Here is a 24,742-nt window from a genome sequence, read left to right on the forward strand (position 1 = left end):
GTTGTGCTGAGGCTCAAGTGGTAGAGCTCTAGCCTTGAGAAAGTCCAAGGACAGTGCTCAGGCCCTGAGCTCAAGCCCAGGACTGGCAAAAGAAAAAAAAAAATAAAGCACACAGATAACACACCAAACACTCATGTACACACACATACACACACACACCACACACACACACACATGTGCCTACTTGCATGCACACATGCCCATACAAACACACTAATTAATCCATGAAATTATCATAGGAACTTCTTGTAAACTGTTGATCTGCCCAGGAATCTATCTAGCATGCTAGATATTTCACATGAACACAATTTTTAAAAGCCCATTTCTCTGCGCAAAGTTCGTACCATTAAATGGAGAACTATATTTCCCACTTTGGGTGATAAATCTGTACTGAGTATTTGATCTGCAATCCCAGAAGCCATGCTAAGTCAACTTATAAATACAGCTATGATTTACCTTTTATTCATTGTAATTCATTCCAGACAGCAGCAACTCTGACCTACTATCTTACCTACTGCATTTCATTCAGCTCCCACAACAAAATCCTCTTGGAGTATTCTCCTTATTTATTGGCATATGGGGTCTGCTCAAGGTAGGGGGGTTTTATCAATTTGCCTTAGAGAAAATGGGGAACTCCCAATAGATTCTGTGGTAAATTTACTAAATTGTATGACACCAATACTAATTTCTTAGCTTTATTAAATGCTCAGTGTTTTCTTAAGATATTAATATTGAGATATAAGTCACAAGGACCAGGCTTTACTCTTATACACAGGCATATTACCCTGGGTTACACTCTTCAACTTTTTTGTAAATTAAAAAAAAAGTTGCTCTCACAGTGGACTAGCATTTTCAATATGGTAGAGTAGACTCTGGCCTTTCCTCTTTGAGATGAAACAAGTGGCATGCCAGCTGCCTTAGCTCAGGCCAGACTAAGACTTCCAGTTATTGAGCTGACAGTTGAAGAACAGTTGTCTAGTACATGCCAAGTCCTGGGTTTGATATTCAGCACTGTTGAGCAGGGTTTTTCCTCCTCTCTGAACCCACCTGATTTTCAAGGTCTGGATAGAATACCACCTGTTTCTTTAATCAAGAGACCCACCAATCCTACTTGCACTCAGAAGTGAATCCTGATTGGTATGAACAATTGCAGTGTTGCTATTCCACCTATGTGTCTGTTCTCCCATCACATGACTGTCCAGGCTGAGCTTCAGTGACTTCCACATGATGCTCAGAGTAGTAGAAGACACTCTCTCTTATTCTAATTCTGTGATTCTCTGTTGGTACCACAGACTTCTTTCCAGATTAGCTTTCTCTTCTTTGTTTTTCTTCCGGTCCAATGGGGCTGTGAAAGGTCATACTCAGGGCAGTAGTTTGATATAACATTGTGAGAGGTGCTATTTTCTATTTCCTGCCCTTTTAGAACACACAGCAGATCAACAAAACTAAAGCATACCAGCCAGGTGTCTTCTTGTCTTTGTTCTTGAATGCTGCCAGCAGGGTCAGAGCTCACTTAACACTTTTTCTCCGAGTGAGAGCCTCCCTCTCGCCACTTGCTTCCTAGAGATCTGTACGTTGGCCAAGATTGTGTGAGAATCATCAATCTCATCAAAACACATCACACTGACATGTATTTGGCCGGGGTTGACCCTGGAAAAGGATTGTCCCTTGTCTTCCCTAGTTTTACTTTTCTGATTCCTCTTGCCCTTGGCTACTGAGTGAATATCACAGAAGGAAAGGAAGCAGGAGTACAAATTGTCAATCATCTGATTCTATCACACAGATGCAAATTTCAAAGCTCCCAGGCAAAGAAAGATATGAAACTAACAATGTAAAAATAATTCCCATATTTTTCATATCCCCTTCCAGATTGGATTGACACATAAAAGTATACTTTTTCCCGTATTTGCTTGACACACAGTTCATGGCACAACCGAAGAGAGAACGTTTCCCTTTCTTTCCTCAGCACGTCACTTGTGATACTACTTGGCATCATTGCAGGCCCTGCCACTTAAAAGGCTCAGACCCCCAGGCTGCTCCCATGTCAGATGCCAATTACATGTAATGGGTCCCTGGGGCACACATAATTTTGTCTGACTCAGGAACATATCAGAGGTTGCTACCATGTCTTCTTCAGGTCTGATCATTTGATATGATAGCACACACAACCCAAGACATACACTTGCTGGTTTGTTGTAAAGGACACGATAAAGGATGCAGGTGAAAAGACAGTTGATATGCATTGAGTGAGGTCTGGCGGGGTGGCATGCCACCGTTTAGGTGTATGGATGGCTTCCATGTAAGAGCTCTTTGAACTTGATCCTTTAAGGATTTTATATGGAGGTTTTATCACATAAAATAGAATCAATTATGTATTCACTCTCCAGCCCCTCTCCCAGAAGAGAGGGAAAGATGGCTGAATCTTCCTCATGACCATTCCCCACCCTGGCCCACTGGAAGTCACCTCATTAGATCAAAAGATGCTCTTATAAGCCAGGAAATTCTGAGGGATTTAGAAACTGCATCATGAATTAATTGCAGAAACTTTGTCATGTGACAAAATATATACATAACCCAATTATACCACATAAGATTTGACTTTGTATTAATATTTTTTCTCTAATGTTAAACCAATGTAATTTTCTCTATTTTGCCACAATTGCCCTATACTCATTTTAGTAGATGTGTACATGAGGATCATAGTTTGAAGACATCCATGAGACTCATCTCCAATTAACCACCAAAATGCTGAATGTAGAGTTAGTGGCTCATCTGGTAGAGCACTAGAAAAAGATGGTGTCCATGCTCTGAGTTTTAAGCACCAGAACCAGCACAAAAATAAAGTAAAATAATAAAAAACCAAAAATTTCAAAATCTGTAAACCTGTGTTACACGGAAAACATTATTATCTTCTCCCCTTTCTTCAGACGTCTGGTCCTTCTCCACTTTTTAGTCTCAGCAGAATATTCAGCCACCAGCTAGTCCCCAACAAGCTCCACACAGCTACCCCCTTCTATCACTTGGTTGTTTCATTTTAAGTGAACATCATGCCTACACATTGTATTTCACTCATATTGCATCACATTTCTCTCATATTTCATATCCCATGGCACCCTCAGCCCATAGTCACTGAGGTCTCACTCTGCTGGCTAGATTTGTTCCTATGAAAAACATTTAAGCATGCTCAGTTTCATCTGTGTGGAAATAAGTAAAAAAAAAAAAAAAAAACAAGCTCACACAGAGCCCGTGTCTTTCCCAGGCTACCATGCATTCTCTCCACCTCCTCTGTGAAGCAATTGCTTTCTGGCACAGCCATCTTCCTCCCTCACCCCTCCTTCCTTGAGAGCAGAGACCACCTCCCAGAGCAAAAAAAAGAAGAAAACAAGGCCAGATGTTCACTTTCAGAGAAGTCTTTGCACCTGGAGGAGGAGAGGTGAGTGTGTAGGCCAGTGAGTCATTAGGACAAATAAGTCATGAGGAGGGCATCAAGATGGTTTCCTCTCTGATTAAAAGAAAGAGAGAGGCAGAAAAGAAGAGCCCCTTGAGCTGTTTTCATGTGAGGACATGCTATTTGGAGATGTTTTCAGTATCTTATGACCATAAGAGATTGCCAAATGTATCCCAGAAAAGCCAGCCAGTGTAAGCAAGTGAGCTGCCTTCTCTGGCTTCTCCTCCTATGTGTCATGTTGGTGTGTGTGTGTGTGTGTGAATTCAGTGGGAGAGTCTCTTTCTGCTACCTAAATCGCTTTTGCTTGGGTATTTTCATAGGAACAGTAAAGAATATATTAAGATATTTAAAGTCAAACTTTCTGTAAAAGGGTCTGCATATGGGTATAGATGATATTGATGGCCTAGCCTCCCACATTTGCCTCATCTGAAACTGAGTTAATGGTTTGTAATCCTAGCAATTAAGAATGCTGAGAAATGAGCCTGGGCAGGAAAGTCTGTGACACTCTTATCTACAGTTAATCACAGAAAAAGCCAGAAGTGGTGCTGTTGGAGCAAAAGGAGCTCAGGGACAGTGCCCACGCCCAGAGTTCAAGGCCCAGGACTGACATGCATGACAAATAAATAAATAGAAAATGAGTGGGAGCATATTTTTCAAAGAAAGTTACGGTCTAAAAGAAAAAACACAAATAGGTATTCCTAAGGAAGCATGAATTTAAAATATAACACTGATTGTGGAACTCAGCCAGTCTGTATGATTCGCCACAGGATGGCCACAACCTGTCCCTATAATGCTTTTTTTTTTTTTTAATGGGTGCTGAATTTTCTTTTCAGTGTATCTTCCCCATTATTTGTAGCTCTCAGGATTCAATCTGTTATGTTCTGAATTCCATCTCCACAGTTTTGCCAATTCTGAAGGTAAAGATTTTTTAGAGAACTTTAATTCAGTCTATGCATTTCTTTTTTGGTGTGAATTTAACTTGAAAGTGTCTTATCATCACATTAACTTTATAATGGTGAATGTAATGCCAAAACATTGAAACTTTTGGATGACTGCAGTTAGATAGCTGGTGCACACAGTTGCTGGTCAGATGCATCTGTGTCTCTACATTATGGTTTTTCGCCGATGTCTTTATAGATATTTCTGTTCGTGACTGAGTCTGTGGGACTACTGTTAGTACATGTTTGTCATTAGTGTGTGAATGGACTTGCAAAAATAGGTGTGTTACTATTGCCTGTTATTGTGAAAAGTTGCCTATGAAGTGGCCAGTTGTGCTTCTCCAATAAGATCCTTTAAAAAAATGTAAGTTTTAAACATACCTTTCAGCATTTACAGATTTTCACCTCCCTGTTTCAGCATTCAGAGTTCAAGACTGTCTTCTGTGGTTGTTGCCCAAATCTATCGCGGTGGTTGTACTGCTCCGACCAGTAGCTGTCTGGTACATAGTCCATTTTTTAAAAAGTAGTTTGCTGCTTTTGTTACTATTTTTGAAAAGGGGTCTTGCTATGTAACTCAGGCTTGCCTCTAAATCACCATCCTGCTGCCTCCATACTCTACTAAGGTTTCAGAAGCACTTAGTGGACTATGGCTACCTGTAAGCGAATACATTTGGAGGACCAACCCACCTTTTTTTTTTTTTAAATAGAACTGAGTTTAATATTGTGTCATATGCTTGTTGTTCACAGAAAGTGCAGATCTCCCGTAAAACACACAACTCAAACGCAGCTCCCAGCTCTACTCGCGGTTACGGATTCTGTCTGGTTCTGAGTTCTCCAGGCCTTGTTCTAAACGATCACTGGAGAATCATGGCTGGGATTCTAAGTTTGTGTGACCACCACGTTCCAGCCTGGACTTCCCAGCGCACAGACATTCTCATTCCTTCAGCTGGGGACCCTGTGTCCGGCAGAACCAATGAAGCTGTGCTTGTCTGTATTTGTACATGTCTTCGTGTGTAAAAGTTCCGCGGTTGTGACCTTTGCCCACCTCCATCCAGTTCCCCACGCTTCTCTCAGACTTGGAGAAGAGGCTGGCGCCGCCATGCCCTGGCTCAGTGGCAGCCAGGGTGCCTAGTTAGTACCCTCCACTGGAAGGATCCGTGGATAAGTGAAACATCTCCCAGCCAGACTCACCTCCCTGTTCTGTAAGGAGCTCAGGGTTCGGGAGTACAGGGTGAAACAAGTCCAACGCCCAACCCCCCAGGGTCCTTGGTCGCAGAGCGTGCCTCGCTTAAAGCAGGCTTCCAGATGGCTTTAAGACGCGTCCAGTCAAACGCAAGGCCGTCTTCGAAATGGATCGCACCGACGCCACGGGCTGATGACGGAGAGGCCGGGAGGACCGGGTAGCTCCGGAGACCGCTGCCCGCCGGAGGAGAACCGGGCCCCTCTAGGCGGAAAGCTCCGCAGCCAATGCGGCGCCGCTGCCCGCGGGATTGGCCGCCTGGGTGGTGACGCGGCCTGGGCGGGCCCGGCGGGTTTGCGGCAGTGGCGGCGGGGTCCGGGGGCCCGGGCATCCGTGGGTACCCGCAGCGCAGCCCTCGGCGCCAGTGCGGAGGCCCCTCCTTCTCCCAGCGGCGCGCGGCGCGGGATCCCAGCGGAGTACGGACCCGGGGTTCGCGGTGCCCGGCGTAGGCTAGGACTCCCCAGACTGCGGGCCGGCGGGGGACGCCGAGGTTTGGCCTGCGGGCGCAGGCGGGCGGGCGGCCAGTGGGTGCCGGACCCCGGCGGACCGGGAGGGAAAGCGGGGGCCAGCACACCCCCCAACCCGACCTTCTCGGTAGATGCAACGCGGGCCAGGGGAGTCGAGTTGCTGGGATCCGCCGGGGCCCGTGACTGCGGGAGCGGGGCGCGGGGCGCGGGGGAGCGGGGGCGCTCGCGGATTCTGCTCGGCAGCAACTTCACTTCGGCCGGCGGCCAGTCGGCCGCGCGGGGTCCGGGGGGCGCGCAGCGAGCTCGCAGGCGGAGAGGGAAGCTGGGGCGGCCCTCTCCTCTCCACACCCCGGTGAAAACTTTCTTCCTTCCGATCTTGGGGGTGCGGGGGGGGCAGGCGCTCAGGGTGGGTGATCTGGAAAGCACGGACTCCTGGGGCGGGTGTCCGGGGAGGGGCCGCCAGTTTGCTCTGTGGGCGGCAGCTGGGGCTCGGAGCGCCGCGGGGCGCGGCTGGAGGCTGAGATTTGGGGAAGTGGAGATCCGGGGGCGCCCCGCGCGCGGATCGTCCACCGAGCCGTGGCCTTTTCGGTTTCACTTCCCGCAGCAGCTGCTGGAGATGAGGCCGGGAGTGGGGTTCGGGCGGAGCGGCCGCGACCCCCGGCACTGAGCGAGCGACCAGCGCTGCTGCCGCCCCGGCACTTCCTCGAGCTTCAGGCCCCGCGGCCAGGCGCGCGCGCTGAGGCGCCCGCCTTCCCGAGCCGCGGACCTCAGCTAATGTGGGATCGCTGTTGAGTGGCCCTGGATGAACGAAGGAGCCCCAAGATGGAGGACTTTACCGCCAGGACCTATGGTACCAGTGGCCAAGACAACAGACCTCTGTTTGGGGAGACATCAGCCAAGGTGAGTTGTGAACTTTGGGGCCTGTGTGTCCTGCTGGCTTCCCGCCAGAGCCAGGCTGAATCTATTTGCAGCTTCCCCCCACCCCTTCAACCTTTCACTTGGAAGTGCACTGACTTGGTCTACACCTCCCTCCCTCCCCCACACACTTGTGAGTCCCTTGTTTGTCCTGCCACTTGGCGCCTGCTTTTGGATGCAGAGTTGGCCTATAGAGCTTTGAAGGTTGGGATGGAGAAAACGTTAAGAAAGTTCCAGACTGTTTGTTGGAAGCTCTTTATCAGAGTGGAAATTGGGGTGGTTGTACAACCTCACTTCCTTCACTTGAACCTCAGGTGTGCCAAGAGAGGTGCCTAGAGAGTACTTCAAGGCAGTACTTCAGGGTGGCTTTGATGGTGGCCGCCATTCCAGGAAGTGGTCAAAGGGTCCCTGAGCTTCAACAAGCTTAGGACTACATTATTCTAGCCTTTTCTAGATATGCGACCTTTCAAAATGCTTGATTGTATAATGCCCTGGGCCAATAATTGATGAGGGCCTTTTCCTATACTCACTGTTCACTTTTTGAGTAGTTTGGGCCAGATAAGCTTGGTTTTCATTTTCCTGTAAATGGCAGTGGGGCTCTTTGACCCCAATAAAGGGCTTCCAGCCTCTGAAAAGTCACCACAGGCATAGCATAGCCCAAGGCTTCTCAGGATACACCTGTACAACTTGTACACCTGGCAGTCTGGAACTCAACGTTGAGTTTGGAAGCTGCCAGCCTGCCAGCAGATTGAATTTCTTAAGCAACAACAACAAAAACTCAACAGAGATTTTATCTTCAAGTATTTTAGTGAAATAAAGCTTTATATCCAGGAAGCTGCCTTTTGTTGATTCTTGTGGCTTTGCATAGTTCAGACTACAGTGCTTAGGAAGTCTAGTCCAGTAGGTAGATCTGTTTTCGGCAGGCTTCTCTAGCATTACTTGTGTGCTGGGTCCCAGTACTCTAAGATCCCAGTTGGGTGGAGAGAAATAAACTGGTATATCTGATTTGGCTAGATCGCATGCCTTCTCTATCTCCTGATATAGCAGAGGGACATGTTGGGGATACAAAGGAGAAACTGTTGGGTCAACGGGGGAAGTTTGTCCAGCTTCACTCAAAGGAGCATCAGTATCTGTCTTCCATACTGATGGAGACTTTTCATCTCCTTTTCTTCATTGTCCCTGTAGTATAGGGGGAGGTGATTTGGCTGTAGACTGGTTGACATATGTGGACACGCAGCAGCTGTGTGTGGCGTTCTATGCCTATAATCCTAGCACCAGGGAAGTTGAGGTAGAAGGATCACTCAGGAGTTCATGTCCAACTTCAGGAACATGGTAAGATCCCCGTCTCAGCACACAAAAACCTGAACAAATACATAGACATTGAGAAATATTGATAATTTCTGACCAGTCAGGGTTCAGAACACCAGTGCCTAAAAGTTTCACGTGATTATCCAAGAACCTCAGTACTCTAAATATGTTTATTGTACATATAATTAGCTCAAGGGTGAACAGTCCCTGCATTACTTGAGCAGCTTTAGTGCCTTATGATGGTAGATTTAGCCACTCAGAGCAAAGTGAAGAATGATATATAAGTACATATCTCTCAGAATTGCTTCCTTGGTTGGCTCTGCGAAAATGACCAGATCATTAGACGTAGAGAAATTCCATAGGATGGAAAAGACATTTCGTGGTTCGAAGATGTGAGAAGACACATGCTTCTAGTAAGATGCCAAAATCTGAAGAAGCATCTGTCTTTGTTTATAGAAAATGAAGATATTATTTGAGGTCCTGAGGACAGGGCACATTAATGAATGGGGCCTTAATTCATAAAGAGATAGAGCACATTCCAGAATTAGAAAAACCCCAGGCTATTTCTGAGAACCCCTAGGGAGCCCCCGCCCTTATATGTTGGTATCCTGTTTGCTCTGTGAGATGCTAGAAAACGGAACCTGATCGCTACTTTACAGTGGGAACTTAGAATAATGAACTACTGTACTGAAGAGAAATCTTGAAAGGGGAAAGTAAACTTCCTGTTAACATTCTAATAGACTTTCTGAGCTATTAATAATCTTGCTTTATGAAAGCAGATGCTATGTTATTATTAAGGTGGCATACAGAGGGTTATAGCCACATAAGTGAAGAGTACATTCCGTTTTGGTCAGTGTCGCCCTTGCCCTTGCTCTCTCCCAGTTTAGCCTCTCAATTTTAAGTGCAACTTTATTTCTTTAAGGCAAAGCACGAAGCCCAAGAGCAGAGAAGAGTCTGTAGAGAAAGTTGTCATTCCTCAGTGCCAGGCAACATGGCATTTGTTTTTCCTTGTTTGTTCATCTTGGAAGATGGATGTTGCTTTCTATTGTACTGAGGAAGTAGCACTACTAAGAATGACTTGTTCTACAACACAGTTCTCTGACACTGTTTTACCAACTCTCTTTTGTGAGTTGAATAGTGGAATAAGTAGTAACTTAATTATGCAGTCTGGGCTACATCAAAGGACTACAGACAATTCACAAACCTGTTGCTCTTTCACAGGAAGTGAGGGTAAACTGTTCATCCTGAGTGAAAGATAACTGGAACCTACTGAGCAATGCAGAACCTTGAGTAGCACCCTGAAGGCTCTCTTCAGTTTTCCTCTGTACTGGGATGCAAGTACTCATTTTAATTAGGAAACTCTAAATTTGGTCAGGCCTTAGCACAGTGTTTAAGAACAGCTTCACAGATCAAGCTGTGGAGCAAAAGGCAAAGCAAAACAATTCCCTATAGTGACACACATGTCTAAGGTATTATTGAAGGAAACATACCCTTCATTCTTTGACATTTCTGCAATTATATATAATTTGAATTCAGGGCCTTGTGCTCTCTCTAGGTTGGAGCAATATTGCTGAACCGTGCCTGCCAGCTGGGTTTTACTCGGGTTACTTTGGGTCTTGCTTCCTCCTCTGGTCCTCCCAGAGCCACATTCTGCTTATGTTAGGCCTCTTATCACTGGGATCACAAGCACATACCACTGCGTCCAGTTTCAATCCATGGAGATGAAGTCTCGGACTTTTCTACTCAGTCCTTCCCAATATCAGTGCGCCCCTCCCCACCCCTCACTAACCCGTGTGTTGTGGGCTGACAGATGTTTTCCACTTCTGGATTGAGAAGAGAGTCTTTTCAACTTTTTGGGTGAGGGCTGACCTAAAACCATTATTTTGTGCTGAGCCTCATAAGTAGCTAGGATTGTAGGCATGAGCCACTGGCTTTTTTTGTGTGTAGCTGTTTTTAACAGTTTTGCTTTGTAGCATAGTTTGGCCTGACTATGTACTTGGGCTGACCTCACCCTGTGAACCTCCTGTTTGTAACTCTCAGGTGCTTTTATTTTATTTTTTTCATTTCTTTTAAACTACTCCTAAGTTTTGTGTTATAGTACACCTCTTTCAAGTGAAGAATATGGCACAGAGACTGAACCAGTGCAAACATATCAAAAGGTTTTTGTTTTTGTGCAAGTCAGTACTAGGGCTTGTTTATTTGCTTGCTTTTGTGCCATTACTGGGGCTTGAACTAAGGGTCTGGGTGCTGTCCCATAACTATTTTGCTCAAGGCTGGCACTTTAGCACTTGAGCTACAGCTCTACTTGGGTTCTCTTAAATGATTAATTGGAGATGAGTTTCATAGATTTTTCTTGATCTCAGATCTCAGCCTTCTGTGTAGCTAGGATTATAGGTGTTAGCTACTGACTCCAGCATAAGATTTTAGGCCTGTCTTATAGCTTACTATTTTCTAAAGAAGCATTATTAAATATTAAAGTATTCCTATTAAGAAGTATCAAAACTGGTGAAATTATTTTTTAACATTTTTCTACCTATAAATTCATCATCTCAACACAAAACCAATACAAAAATGGGATTTTTTAAAAACTTTTTTCATATTAAGCTTGTGAAATCCAGTGTGTATACTTGGACCAGCCACATTTTGGGTGCATAGTAACTACATGCTGCTACCATTCGGACAGCATAGTTCTAAAGACAGTGAGTCACGAGTTATAGTGGCTCGGTAGTCATGGCAGTGAACTATGATGATTTTTCTTCTTTTTTTTTGCCAGTCCAGGGCCTGTGCACTGTTCTTGGGCTTTCTCAAGGTTAGAGCTCTACCACTTGATCCACAGCACCACTTCCAGCTTTTATACTATGTATGTGGTACTGAGGAATTGAACCCAGGTCTTCATGCATGCTAGGCAAGCACTCTACCACCAAGCCAAATTCCTGGCCCATTTTTCTTCTTTTTCTAGTGGGTCTCACTATGTTGCTCTGGCTGGCTTAAAAACTCAAATATGAGCCCAGGTGACCTCATACTTGATGATCCTCTTGCCTCAGCTTCTTGAGTGCTGGGATTATACAATTTTTCTTTTTTTTTCGTGCCATTATTGGGGCTTGAATTGGGGACCTTGAGCTCTTGATTTACTATTTCCACTCAAGGATGGCACTGTACTATAACTTGAGCTACAGCTCCGGATGAGCGTCTCAGATTTACCTGCCAGAACTGACTTTGAACTGAGATCTTCAGATCTTAGTCTCTTGAGTAGCTTGGACTACAGGTGTGAGCCATCAGTGCCATGTTCCCAGAAAAAGGATTCTGGATTTTGCCTTTAGATCCATAGATTGGAGCCGCTCCACAACTTGCTCCTTCACAGAGGCTCTACACCCCACCCCCATCCTCTCCCTTAATGAGTAAGGGAATAAACAACACAGGAAAGGTAAGATCTTTCCATGACCCACAACCCTCATCAAATAGTTTGCATGTGGGATAGTATAAGATTAATGTCTGCTACTTGAGTTTCTGCTCCTCAGTTAAGAACAAAGCTGTACTCCAAGGAGAGTGCGTGCATATAGCTTTTCAACAGGTCTTATATATGGTCATCTGAACATAGCCCAGTGGAGAGCTCTTCTACCAGGGGACAGGAAGCTATTGACTTCTTTCATTGTCTGCCTGCCTCACAGCTTTTAGTTCCCGTGCTAAAGAAGCAATTCAGGACAAATGGATCACCCCAAGACTTGAGTGGGGACTGGGATTACTGAGGTGGGCTTCACACCTTGCCATGTTTGGAAAGCTCCAAGGTGTCAGTCAGGGGATATGGGTAGTTGGAATCCGCTGGTCTTGCACTTGCTCTGTACAAGCTCCCTTCCTATCTGCCTCCTGGCCCTTGGCAAATGGTCTTCTCAGGACATTTGAATCCTGGTTAATCAGTATGATTCACTCCTTTGGCAACTTCCTTAACTGCTCAGGTAATATTTATGCTTCCCTCTTGCAAGCCTGGCAAGTTAAGGTACACCTCGGCTCTTGCTGTGTGTGCTGAGGGACTTTCGTGGATCTGGCTCCTGACTGTCTGCTCTTGGAGTACAGGAATGGGTCTTTTCTTCATTTTTTTTTTCCTTCTTTCCTGTAGGCTGTTTAGCACTAGGCACAATATCTTGCTCTGTTATACTTAAGGGAGAAGTTAACATCATTATAAGATAACCTGCACGCTTGTCAACATTCTGAAGCAGGGAAAGGCAAAGGCTAGTATTCAGAAAGCCAAGATAAGGCTGTTTACCAAAACAAGAAGTAGCATTTCAAACTCCCATGCAGAGTAAGCAATCATTGTCTTTTTCTCTACTGGTTAGTCTGTCTGTCTGTCTGTCTCTGTCTCCCTACCTATGTACCTTCCTACGAACCAAAGAGGCCAGTATTTAATGGGGGAATAATATAGCATTGTGTGAAAAAAGACAAACCAAAACCTTAGAACCTGTAGTCTACTGAGTATTTCTCTGAAGATTTGATTTTTTTTTTCTGTTCTATGTTAACTGGCTGCTCCTACTGAACTGAACTATATTTTAATGGTTAGGTCATGTATAGATATGAAGACCGTATTTTCCAGTGTTTTGGATGACAGATCTGAGTGTCCCTAGGGAAGAAGTGATGGAATGCATTTCAATTTCTTGGCTTCTCTAGAAACTGAGGCTATGGCACTGGGTCAGCTCAGCGCCCACAAAGCTCTGAGGAACCTCATCTCTCCGTCACAGTAGAAATATTAGGAGTCGCATATTAGCTGCCATTTACTACCCATGAAACCGTTGTTGGAGGGACTTTGTGTTTTATCCTAATCCTTACAGCAAGACTTAATTTTAGACCATTATCCACACATGGAAAACATTAAGTAACAAACTCAGGCCACAAGCAGGTACAGGGCAGAAAGTCAGTTCTGTCAGGCCTCTACCTCTGCTTTTGTGCTCTACCTCCAATCCTGAAGCTTTATGTACATTTTAGGGTGTTCCTGGAGGGTACCAACTCTAGGGGTCATTTTCCTCCTTGAACATGGACTGGATTTTGTCTCAATTTTTAATCTTCTGGTCTGATACCCCTAAATGGCGCTCCAGTGATGAGAATGTATTATCTATGAGGAGAGTCAGGAAGATATTTCAGAATGTGAAATAAATGTTGGTGTTCAGATGAATGTGTAGCAGTGGAAGTCTTGTTTGAGAATTCAAAGGGAGTTGTAAAGGGTAGATGTACTTGCATTCTCAGAAACCTTTCTCATATATCCTCAGCTTTTGTCACGGTTGAGTTCAGTGTTTCTTTAGGAAGTTTCAGAACAGTTGTCCATATGCCCTAGAGTTAGCCAATGAGGCAAGATATCACCTAACTTTCTATATGCATTGGATGTCCCTGATGAGAGCAGGGTAAATTGCTGTTTGGTCAGTTATACGACTCTCAAAAAAACAAAAACAAAAGCCAACTAAAAACAAAATGAAATCCTTGGACATCTTTTTTTTTGTTTTGCTTCATTCAGGCTAAAACCTTTTGAAATGATGTCTCTTTAATATTTGGAGAGAAAGCAAAATCGTTTCTGAGAACCAGGCTTTTAGTTTCAGTATCAGAATCCTTAAGTTTGGTAAATGCAAAATGTTGGAATGCGAACTGTAGGATGTGGCTCAAGGGTCTGACTTCCATACTATTAGGTGAACAATTGTAGGAAGTATGGCTCTTTGGTCTCATGGATTAAGGACTGGAGGGTCAAGTCTGACAACTTGAGTCTTGGAACTAAAAGCAGGGGTAAATTTTTTTTTTTTTAATTTTTTGCCAGTCTTGGGGCTTGAACTCAGGGCCTGGGCACTATCTCTGGGCTTCCTTTGCTCAAGACTAGCACCATACTAGTTGAGCCACAATGCTACTTTTCTGGCTTTGTTTTATGTGGTGCTGAGGAATCAAACCAAGCGTTCATGCATGCTAGGCAAGCACTCTACCACTGAGCCACCTTCCCAGACCCAGAGTAAGAGTTCTGAAAAGGGGAAGTGACAGGTTAATTTTCTGAGCAAGGGATTCTGTTTGAGCTAAAGGGGGTGGCAGCAGAAAATGGTGAGGGAATATGAGTGCTCCTCTGTGGTTTTTGTTTTTGTTTTGGCATCAGTGCTAGGGTTTGAAATTAGGGCCTTCCTTTTACTCTTGATTTGCTTTTTCCACTCAAGATTTGTACTTTACTATTGGAGCTGTACTTCTGCTTCTGGCTTTTTGCTGGTTAACTGGAGATAAGAGTCTCAGACTTTTCTTCCCAGGCTGGCTTTGAAATACCATCCTTTGATCTCAGCCTCCAGAAGGGGCATGAACCACCATCACCTACTAATACATACATATATATATATATATATATATATATATATATATATAATTTTAATCACCATAGTTATATAGACTCAGGCAATCAATTCTTTTTATAGCCAAAAGTTTGCCTCGTCTTATAATCAGTAAGTATGCATTTATTAGTTAGAACTTCGCTATTGTACTTGTCAGCTAGGAATTTTACTACATTATCTCACTTTTACCCACAGATGCCTCAAATCATGGACGGTACTGAATCCTAGATTTTAATATTTGAATGCCTTTTCCTTCTTACAAAGTACTTACCATGCATATGACTGTATAATGTTTGGCTTATATGGTACAATAGAAAACACTTAAATTTCCTTTTTCTTTTCTAATTTTACAGACAAAAGATTGTTAGCAACTTTAGCATATTTTCTCCCTCACCAACTTTCACCTTCTCACTTACAGCTTCTTGTACATATCTTATTGCCATCTTCACTTCTCTTGTATTCTGGGGCCATGATTAAGTAATGCAAGGATGACTAGGACACAAGTATTCCAAAGAGGTGATTCACGTCCTAAGCAAGATGGAGCTGGACCATAGTGGAGATTTTATCATGCTACTTGAACTAACATGCAATTTAAAACTTACTATTTCTGGGATTTTCTATTTAATTTTATTTTTTGGACTGTGGATCACAGGTAACTGAACTCATGGAGAACTAAACAAGATTGGGAAGATTACTGTCCTAAATCAGAAACACTGCTTTAAAGACAATTTTTTACAAAAAAAGTTTTTTTTGGGGGGTGGATGTGTCTATATTGGAGTTCAGTGGCTTGGCTTCTTTGCCCAAGGATGATGGCACTCTTGAGCCACACCTCCACTCCTGGTTTGGTTTGTTTTGTTTTCTGGTTAACTGGAGATAAGATGTCTGCTGAGGCAGATTTTGAATGGAGATCCTCAGCTCTCAAGCCTCCTGGATTACAGTATGAGTCACTAGGCCTGGCCTATGTCTTACAGATTTCTAAAGGGGTTCAGATATAGTTAGTAGAAATCTTTCATATCCATCTTAGGAGCAGGCTAAGTAAGAACTATTGCTATGGAAATAGAAGGTTGAACATTGTATTTGTGTGCATTCTACACTCTATAGAAGCAGATGGTTTTCTTGAAAGCCGATATTAGCTCATTTTGGATATTTGGGAAGATACTGCCAACTTCTTGTCAGACCCATCAGTATTATCTAATGTTTTGAAATGAACTTTGGGTACTCCGTTATATATCAAGGTTCTGGATAATGACTGACCAGGCAAGCTTGGGGATGTTCTGGCTTTTTCATTATCAAGGGACTGGGATCTACTCTGGCTCAAGTGCAGTCTGGTTTATGATTAAGAATTATGAATCTTGCTGGGCGCTGGTGGCGCACACCTCTAATCCTAGCTACCCAGGAGGCTGAGATCTGAGGATCAAAGTTCAAAACCAGCCAAGGCATGAAAGTCCACGAGACTCTTTATCTCCAGTTAACCCCTGGAAAACTGGAAATGGTGTTGTGGCTCAACATGGTAGAGTGCTAGCCTTGTGCTGAAGAGCTCAGGGATAGCATCTAAGCCTAGAGTTCAAGCCCCACGGGGGGTAAAAAAATTATGAGCCTTAAGACCTGGAAGGAACTAGATGTCTTTTAGACCTATCTTATTTGATAGACCCAAATGGGTTAAGATGGGAATGAGATGAAAATTTTAGTGTCCTGAGTCTAATTTCAGAGTGAAAATGTATTAGGCTTTTTTTTTTCCCCTTTTGGTGCTGGTGCTAAAGCTTGAACTGTCCCTGCACTCCTTTTCTATGACTTGTGCCCTAACTCCACTTTGACTTTTTGGTGGTTAGTTGGAGAGTCTCATCCACTTTCCTCCCTGGGATTTGAATCACAATCCTCAGATCTTAGCCCCTTGCCTAGCTAGGAATACAGGTATGAGCCACTGGTGCCTGGCAAATGTATTAGTATTCTTAAGACTTGCCTTTTGTAGGTATATCTTTTTCTCTTTCATTTACAGGCTTATGGGCTAAGGCAGATCTCTTTGCTGTGCATTGCATTCTTTCCTACCAAGCCCTCAAGATACTCAGATGCAAGATAGCACCAACTATTTCAATTACCCCCCCCCCTTTTTTTTTTTTGCCAGTCTTGGGGCTTGAGCTCAGGGCTGGGGACTGTCCTTGAGCTATTTTTTTTCTGGGTCTTGGTACCAAGGAATCGAACCCAGAGCTTCATGCAGGCTAGGCAAGCACTCTACCACTTGGCCACACTCCTGACCCAAATTTTTGGTAACTGCAGTGTTTTGTTCATGCCTAGATCTTGGTGGAGTTCCTTAGTGAATGATCTTTCTTCTCTTCCTTCTTGCTTTGATCTGCTGGAATTCTTTGGTTTTGTTTTTTGGGTTTTTTTTGGTGGGTTATGGGGCTTGAACTCAGCCTGGGCCTTGTCCCTGAGCTTTTCAGCTCAAGGCTACCACCCTACCCTTGAGCCAAGCCCCACTTTCCATTTTCTAGAGGTTAACTGGAGATGAGTCTCAGGTTCTTTTGGGTCAGGGCTGGCTTTGAACCCTGATCCCCAGATCTCAGCCTCCTAAGTAGCTAGGATTACAGGTGTGAGCCACCGTACCCAGCTTACCAGGGAAATATTTTAAAAAACAAACAAAAAAACCCAAAGCTGGACATGGTGGCTCACGCTTGTAATCCTGGCTACTCAGGAGGCTGAGATCTGAGGATCAAGGTTCAAAGCCAGCTCGGGCACAAAAGGACCTGTGATTCTTTATCTCCAATTAACCTCTAGAAATCGGGAAGTGGGGCTTAACTCATTGGTAGAGGGGTAGCCTTGAGCTGAAGAGCTCAGGGACAGCACCCAGGTCGAGTTCAAGCACCATGATACCCCCCCCCCAAAAAAATTTTTCTCTGGTAGTCTCTCCTGGACCGACTTACTGGCCTGAGTCCTGAGTGGAATAAACTTTTGGGGACTAAAGATACTTTTATTCATTGTTGTATTCGTTAATACTTTGAAATTTCTCTCTGTGTAGATGTTGCTTATGTCAGCAACGTTTAAATGCAGCACTTACTTTTCTTCATTAGTCACTAAACTGTCCCTGACAATCTCAATTGTCTAGCTAGCTATTAAGTTATCCTCTGTTTTAGACTGGGAGCTCAAAAAGATGTAATTTCTGGCCCAAGAAAGAGCTTCTACCTCAGGATCTACATTTGCAAAATGGTTTACTCAAGTTCAGCTTTAAAACAATGCTTAACTTAAAATGTTCTTACTCATTACTGGAGAATCTTGTTAAAAATGCAGAATATGTAAAGTAGATCTGGGGCAAGGCTCCATATCCTGCATTTCTAACAAGCTCTAGTCCAATGACTATGGTTAGAGTAGCCAAAGCATTAGAAGAGGACTCCCAAAAGGCTGAGTGTTGTTTCTTTGTTCTGGATTCACAACTACATTAATGTGAATAGCAGAATATCTAATGCCAAGGTCTTGGCTTAATGAAAATATTGTGAGAAAACAGTTCTGCAGTGTTCTAGATAGTTCATCTCATTTGGGGATTCCCAGAGGGAACCAAAACTTTGGAAAAGGAGAATAATATAGAAATATTTATGATGATGACTCGGAATTTAGTGGCCATCTAGAGATAGGCAGGGAAATATTTGTTAAAATTTAAAGTATGTATTTATCAGAATGAATAAAACCAATTATTAAAGGTAGCCAACCATCTGGAAAAAAATTCACCTATTTAGAAATCTTTATTCTTAGTAGGCTAATAGGATCTTTTACTAATAGGCTTTTTGAGGTACCATCTGCCACTTGCTATCTTGTCTACAGTAATAGTAGCTTCTAGGTTGTTCCTCCAGTGACAAATATAAATAGAATCTTCTATGCTTAGAAAACTCAAGCCTGACACTGAATCATGTTTCCATCACTTACTGATACTTGAAAACCTGAGGTCAGTTCTCAGTTTCTAGTTTTGCCACCCATAAAATAGCCATCAGAAGAAAGTTCTGAGGATGTTACTGTTTTTTCCTCCTGCTTTGAGTCTGGTGAACAAGTTGCTATAACATTTGGCTATTACTGTTCACTAAGTTTTTAGCTATCTTTCAGCTGAACCTCTTCCCTGGTATCTTTTGAAGGAGAGCTGTTCTGAGATACACAGACCTTTGTAAACTTCTTGCTTCTTGAAATAAATCAGAAGAGTGAAGTTTAATTTTTTTATACATGACAGAAATAGAATGATTGTAGATTTTTATCTTTATATACATCTAAACAAATGTTTTGTTAAATATTAAACAGCTTTATAACATTTTTGTTAACAAAAATAGTCATTTTGTGTAGGAATAAGTTAAAGTGACTGGTGTCTCTTCTTTAATCTAAGGGTTCTACAAGCTGTGAGCTATGCAGTTAAGATTTGATTAGTCCTCTAAGATTGAACTGCTGAGAATACTGTTCTTAGTCCTTAGATCTGGCACACCCACTACTTACTTGGGTTTGGGAGCTTTTGTATACTCTTTACCTGCTAAACTCTAGGTATTCGTATCTTGAAAAGCAGCTAGAAAATGAAGGTTTGGTTTGTCACGGTGGAATCCTTCCTAAGCTTCCTATCTTGAAGGTTTTGTTTTGTAGCTACTTAGATTCCATACATAGATTACTGATTCAAGGAATGGGAATGTAGCTTAGTAGTAGAATGCTTGTCAAGAAAGTACAAGGCTCTGAATTTGAACTCCCTTGCTTTTCCACATATAGAAACATGACTGAATTCATTAGACCCAGCTTTAGTTTTCAGAAATAAAATTATATGGTATTTTCAATGTTTTCTAAATCAAGTGTTCTGTGGTCTTTGTTAATAATTTATGTTGTCACTACTATTTTAACCATAGTACTCTGGTTTCAGTTACTTCTAATCCGCTGTGTGGCTATGGCAAATAGTTTAACCACATTGGGTATAAATGCATCTTCATAATGAAGATGTAAAATTAAACTTGGATCAAGTTTTCAGACATTGTATTGTACTGTCTGGGAATGAAAATCACAAGAAAACTTAATAGGGCGGACCTTAGGTTCTTTAAATGTCCAGTCAAGTAATTCTATTTATAAATTGAAGACTTTGCTGTTAAGTTGGAAAATCACTTGACTAGCTAGTCTTTGTGACTGCTTCCTGCTTTGACAATTTGTGGTCTCTACTTTTACATAAGGACATCTTACCTGTCTCTTGAACACCAGTCTGTCTCCTGGTAATTTTCACCAAGATTCTAGCTTGGCAGTCCCAGTACTATGTCCTCACATTCATTACTGTACATACAGGAGCACTTGTAAACCTTCCTTCCTATTCATTGTTCTCCAATCTTGCAGAAATCTTCCCTAGTTAGTTCCTCATTTCCCAAACTATCTTTTCTACTCTTATGACTCATTACACACATGTAGCAGGTGAATGCATTAATGCCAAAGAAAGGCAAGATTTTGGTTCCTTCATTCTAAACCAACCTAATGCCTTGAATCCATACAAAAAGCACCAGGAATGCAAACCCCTTGGCTTACAAACTCTTTCTTTTTCAGGACCGAATCATCAATTTAGTTGTTGGCAGCTTAACATCCTTACTGATTCTAGTAAGTATTTTTTATTTTCTGCTGTACTCAGGCTCATAAAGTTTTAAAAATGTTAACATTACAGTTCAAGTGATTACCAAAAAGGAAAAAAACCAGAAAGCTAAGCATGAGCCAGTGGCATGTTTCAATAGTCAACTTAATGCTTTCAATTTTCTTACTACAAGAATACAATTGGCAAGTGAAGCAGCTACTTGGATTTCCACTTCCAAACCTACCAGGTGAATGTGATAGTTTGCTTTTCTAGCAAATTCATAAAAATATCTCTCTACTATCAGCTTCTCCATAACTCTCATCATTTTGGTTAACACTATTTATTGTGAAGCTTAAAAAAGATTTGGTTAGTGTATAGTAATTTTTTATTCGGTGTAAAACAACTGGGTGTTATCACAGTGAAAAGTTTCATTATCTGTAGTCTGATGACATTTGTCTAGCACTTCCATTAAACTAGTTAAGAGGATGAATTTTTCTCTGAGTTTTTTGTTTTTGTTTTGCCAGTCTTGGGCCTTGAACTTAGGGCCTGGGTGCTGTCCTTGGGTTTTCTCAAGGCTAGAGCTCTACCACTTGAGCCCACAGCACCATTTCTGGCTTTTTTCTGTTTGTGGTATTGAGGAATCGAACCCGGCTCTTGGTGCATGCTAGGCAAGCATTTTACCATTAGGCTGAACTCCAGGCCCTTTTAATGAATTTTTTGCCAGTCCTGGGCTTGAGCTCAGGACCTGAGCACTGTCCTTGGACTTTCTCAAGGCTAGAGCTCTACCACTTGAGCCTCAGCACCATTTCTGGCTTTTTTTTTCTATGTATGTGGTACCGAGGAGTTGAACTCGGGTCTTTGTGCATGCTAGGCAAGCACTCTACCACTAGGCCAAACTCCCGGCCCCTCAATGACTTTTAATAAAAAGAATGGGTATATTATTGGCTAAAAAGCCATCCTTCGGTATTTTTTCATAAAGTTAGTAAAACTAGCCTCAATTTTTGTGTAATAAGATGGTTAGACCTCTTCAATAGTCATTAATCCTAGGAATGGGTTTAATGATTTCTTAACAAAGAGATTAGTGTCTTTTTTTTTTTTTAACTGTTTTGTCTCCCTTTGTAAGTGGCTGGAAAGTTAGCAAAGAAGAAAATATTAGAAAAAAACTTGAACATATTTATAATTTTTAGTATAAAATATTGAAATTCCAGAAAGCAAACCTGGTGGTGGTGGTGGATATGATTTTATACTATGCACAGACTCACTCTAACCAAGTAAAGTTTTACATAATTTCTCTCCCTCCAGGTAACATTGATCAGTGCTTTTGTATTCCCTCAACTACCCCCAAAACCGCTGAATATATTTTTTGCTGTCTGCATCTCTCTGAGTAGTATTACTGCCTGCATACTTGTGAGTACTATTTAAATTTAAGTAGTGTTCTTTAGAGCCTGATATTCAGTGCTAATGGACAGAGATTCTTATCCCTGAGTCTATAAAGACGTTTCTAAAATACCCTCTTTTCCACGTCAGAATTTGCAAATCATTAACTAAGTGATCGTTTCCTACTATATCCCTAAGCTGTAAACCTAAAGGGAAATCTGTTCCCTTGATTTCTAAAAAGGAAAACAAACAAAAATATGGCTAACTGGCCAAAAATTGGTACTTAACTTCACTCAAGGACTTGTTCCTCACAATGAGAAAATTAGTCTTTGTAGATCTATGTGATTACTCCCCATTCGGAGGCAATTAATATCACATTTTTAGGGGATCTTCAAGCTGTAGCTGTGTTCTAGTCCCAAGGACTCCTCACTGTTCATCCAACTGGTTGTTGCTTGTTGTTGCAAGACTTTGGAAGCAGACTCAAACCAGTAATCCTTAAACAACTGTTTTGACACACTTAGGCTTAACTTATGATGGTAATTTACCTATCTGACCTATTTACTGACAAAAAAGGAAGATTAGGTACTTTGCATGTGGACATCTAGATTAGCATTAGAGTTATTAAGAATAAGGATTTAAGTTCTGTCTGCACTGGTCTCAACAATATAGAGAAACAAATATTTATGCAATTGGTGGGAACAAAATTAGTGGTAATTTTATATTCAACAGCTGGCCCAGTGGCTATTACTTAAATTTTTATTTAATTCTTCTTTTAGATCTACTGGTATCGACAAGGAGATTTAGAACCGAAATTTAGAAATCTAATTTACTATATCATATTTTCTATCATCATGTTATGTATATGTGCGAACCTGTACTTCCACGATGTGGGAAGGTGAGGCTGCCAAGGAGGAAGCCTTACCAGGACTCTTCAAACTGTACATTAGGACAGTGAATAACTTTTGGAAAAAATACGCTGAAGAATCATCTACAGAAGTCTGATACATGATTTTCATGTCAATTACAAATGTAAATTCCCTCCTGCAAGGGAGATACATTGTAGCTCTCTTTGCTTTTCTTTTAAGGAGCTGATTTTGCACTTGAACATTCCAACACTCAAATGGCACAAGTAATTCTCACTTTTGAAATTAAACATTTTTATACAATTTAATTGCATGGCTCAGAATCTTGCATTTTAAGACAAATACTCTTTTATTTCTGTTAAACTGAATATACAATTATTGTTCCCTAGGCAACCAATTTTTGCGTATAACTACAATTTCACATTAACAAAACACGGTGAAAAGACAACTTTGATTGTGAAGATCTAATTACAATAATAAATAAATAATTTATACAAGTTTTTGTGACTTTTTTTTAGGGATCAAACTCATTAAAGCCCTAAAAATTAATTTTGGCTTAACCCTTAGGAATGACTCTTGATTTGTTTCCTTTTGTTACAGAAGCAAATTTTATTTTTCAAAATTGCTCAAAAGGGAGAATTATTATGTACTCCCACCAGATAATGCACTAAGTGAATGGCAACTCATTCCCCTTCAACTATTTTTCTGGGAAATTTATATAGCAAAACATTTCATAAGTGATCATGTATTAAATACAGGCAACATTATCTCTTTCTCTTGTTTAACTGTAAACTAATGACTGCTTTCTGGTGAAGGGGTGAAAACTGCTTAGTTACTGGTGGATTTTGTTATTAATTTTTAAATCCATATTCCCTTTAAAAGTAATGGATATATATGTATATTATATATATCCTGTAGTGAATTTTTTTTGACTTTTTAATGCCTTCTTTACCCTGCCTAAATTAATCTCCCACTGCCAGCAATGGGTTAACTAAAAGTAACTGCCACACAATCCCCTAGGCCACTTGGTATTTGTATGCTTTTCAAATGAATACTATGTACTCTTTTGAAGGTCAGTGATAAACTCTACAGACTTTCTGAAATAACCTGGCCTACTTAAGACGACAATGTCATATGTGATCTGTAGAGGTGAATATATTACAGCTCTTAACTAGAGGAGTTACATTTGGTGGTTTTAAAATTTTCCACTAGCTGGAGTGAATCAAATTCCCTCCTGTCAACACTAAACACAAGGATGGCAGTTAATAACTCCCATTCTCCCCTCAACTACCCAATCATAAAACTGGACCTCAAATGACAAACTTCAGAGGAGTTAAAAAAGTCACAGCAGCAACAATGTGCGTGCATGGCTTAAACAATAGCCACAGAAAAACCAAAGAACAGATGAATTAAGCTTCTTGAGGGTTGCTCCTATGTCTTTGGAGATATTGTAACTTCACAGAGTGGCTTCTTTGCACAACTACCTGTTTTTTCTAAGAATTACCTAATGACAGTTCACCAACTCCTCAACATCTTTTGAGTCTTCAGAAACAGGACTGCCCAAACACGATCCAATGATACTTGATTCTTCCTGGTGATGTTGGAATATGGGATCTGTAATGAGTTAAGTTTCAAGTTAGTCTTAAATATATTTACTCTGTAACCCACAATGTACAGTATGCATTTAAGAAAGTCAAGAAAAGACTAACAAATTAAATTCTTAGAAACTTTTTAATCACTATTTGCCCACTGAGTTCCTTGCTCTATTAAATTCTTTATTCCTTGCTATTTCCCTTACAATTTATCAGGCACATGATAAAGAGTTGTATTACAGTACCTGTTAGTGTTGTCAAAGGCAAGACTGATTCAGTATCAATGACATCAGATGCTTGGATAAAGCCATGAGGAGAAGGAACGATAAGTATTGTTTCATCATCTATTGTTTGATGAATCTGTTCTACTATGGTGGGAGACTCTAAATCCTAAGTAATATTTAAAAAAGAGAAAAAAAAGATTCTGACTCAGATTCCTTGTTAGTTCTATTTTTTTTTTTTTTTTTGATGGGTTATGGGGCTTGAACTCAGCCTGGGTGCTGTCCCTGAGCTCTTTAGCTCAAGGATACTGCCATACCCTGGAGCCAAGCCGCACTTCCCATTTTCTAGAGGTTAATTGGAGATACGAGTCTCAAGTCCTTTGGTGCTTGGGCTGTCTTTGGACCTTGATCTTCAGATCTCTGCCTCCTGAGTAGCTAGGATTAAGGCATGAGCCACCATGACTGACCGGCTTTCTTG

General features: G+C 41.8%; 3 protein-coding genes across 8 annotated transcripts in view; 2 read left to right on the forward strand and 1 right to left on the reverse strand.

Annotated features, from left to right (window-relative positions):
• Positions 1 to 3,391: 3,391 nt before the first annotated feature.
• Positions 3,392 to 6,885, forward strand: LOC150063189 (uncharacterized). The gene is made up of 4 exons (XM_090332221.1): positions 3,392 to 3,433; positions 5,134 to 5,377; positions 5,703 to 6,116; positions 6,698 to 6,885. The coding sequence occupies exons 1-4, from the start codon at positions 3,392 to 3,394 to the stop codon at positions 6,883 to 6,885; spliced, it is 888 nt and encodes a 295-aa protein (XP_090188347.1).
• On the forward strand, positions 6,838 to 22,487 carry Tmem243 (transmembrane protein 243). 2 transcript variants are annotated; one of them, XM_090332882.1, is made up of 4 exons: positions 6,838 to 6,993; positions 20,190 to 20,240; positions 21,514 to 21,618; positions 22,365 to 22,487. In XM_090332882.1, exons 1-4 carry the CDS (start codon positions 6,916 to 6,918, stop codon positions 22,485 to 22,487), a joined length of 357 nt encoding a protein of 118 aa, XP_090189008.1. In that variant the 5' UTR covers positions 6,838 to 6,915. The 2 variants fall into 2 exon arrangements, with proteins under 2 accessions (XP_090189008.1, XP_090189009.1); XM_090332883.1 differs by lacking the exon at positions 6,838 to 6,993 and adding an exon at positions 15,750 to 15,911.
• The window catches only part of Dmtf1 (cyclin D binding myb like transcription factor 1), a 51,924-nt gene continuing 34,993 nt past the window's right edge, over positions 7,812 to 24,742 (reverse strand). For 2 of the 5 annotated variants that reach the window (XM_090332880.1, XM_090332876.1), the window contains 2 exons: positions 24,289 to 24,433; positions 22,435 to 24,065 (listed from right to left, as the gene is read on the reverse strand). In XM_090332880.1, coding sequence (XP_090189006.1) covers positions 23,956 to 24,065; positions 24,289 to 24,433 — 255 coding nt within the window. In that variant the 3' untranslated portion in view covers positions 22,435 to 23,955. Of the gene's footprint in view, positions 8,370 to 22,434; positions 24,066 to 24,288; positions 24,434 to 24,742 lie in introns of those variants that run through there. The other 3 variants (XM_090332881.1, XM_090332879.1, XM_090332877.1) reach the window with 2 other exon arrangements.

Source organism: Megascapheus bottae, chromosome 5 (assembly GCF_031878675.1).
Source record: "Megascapheus bottae isolate mThoBot1 chromosome 5, mThoBot2.hap1, whole genome shotgun sequence".
Taxonomy (NCBI): Eukaryota; Metazoa; Chordata; class Mammalia; order Rodentia; family Geomyidae; genus Megascapheus; species Megascapheus bottae.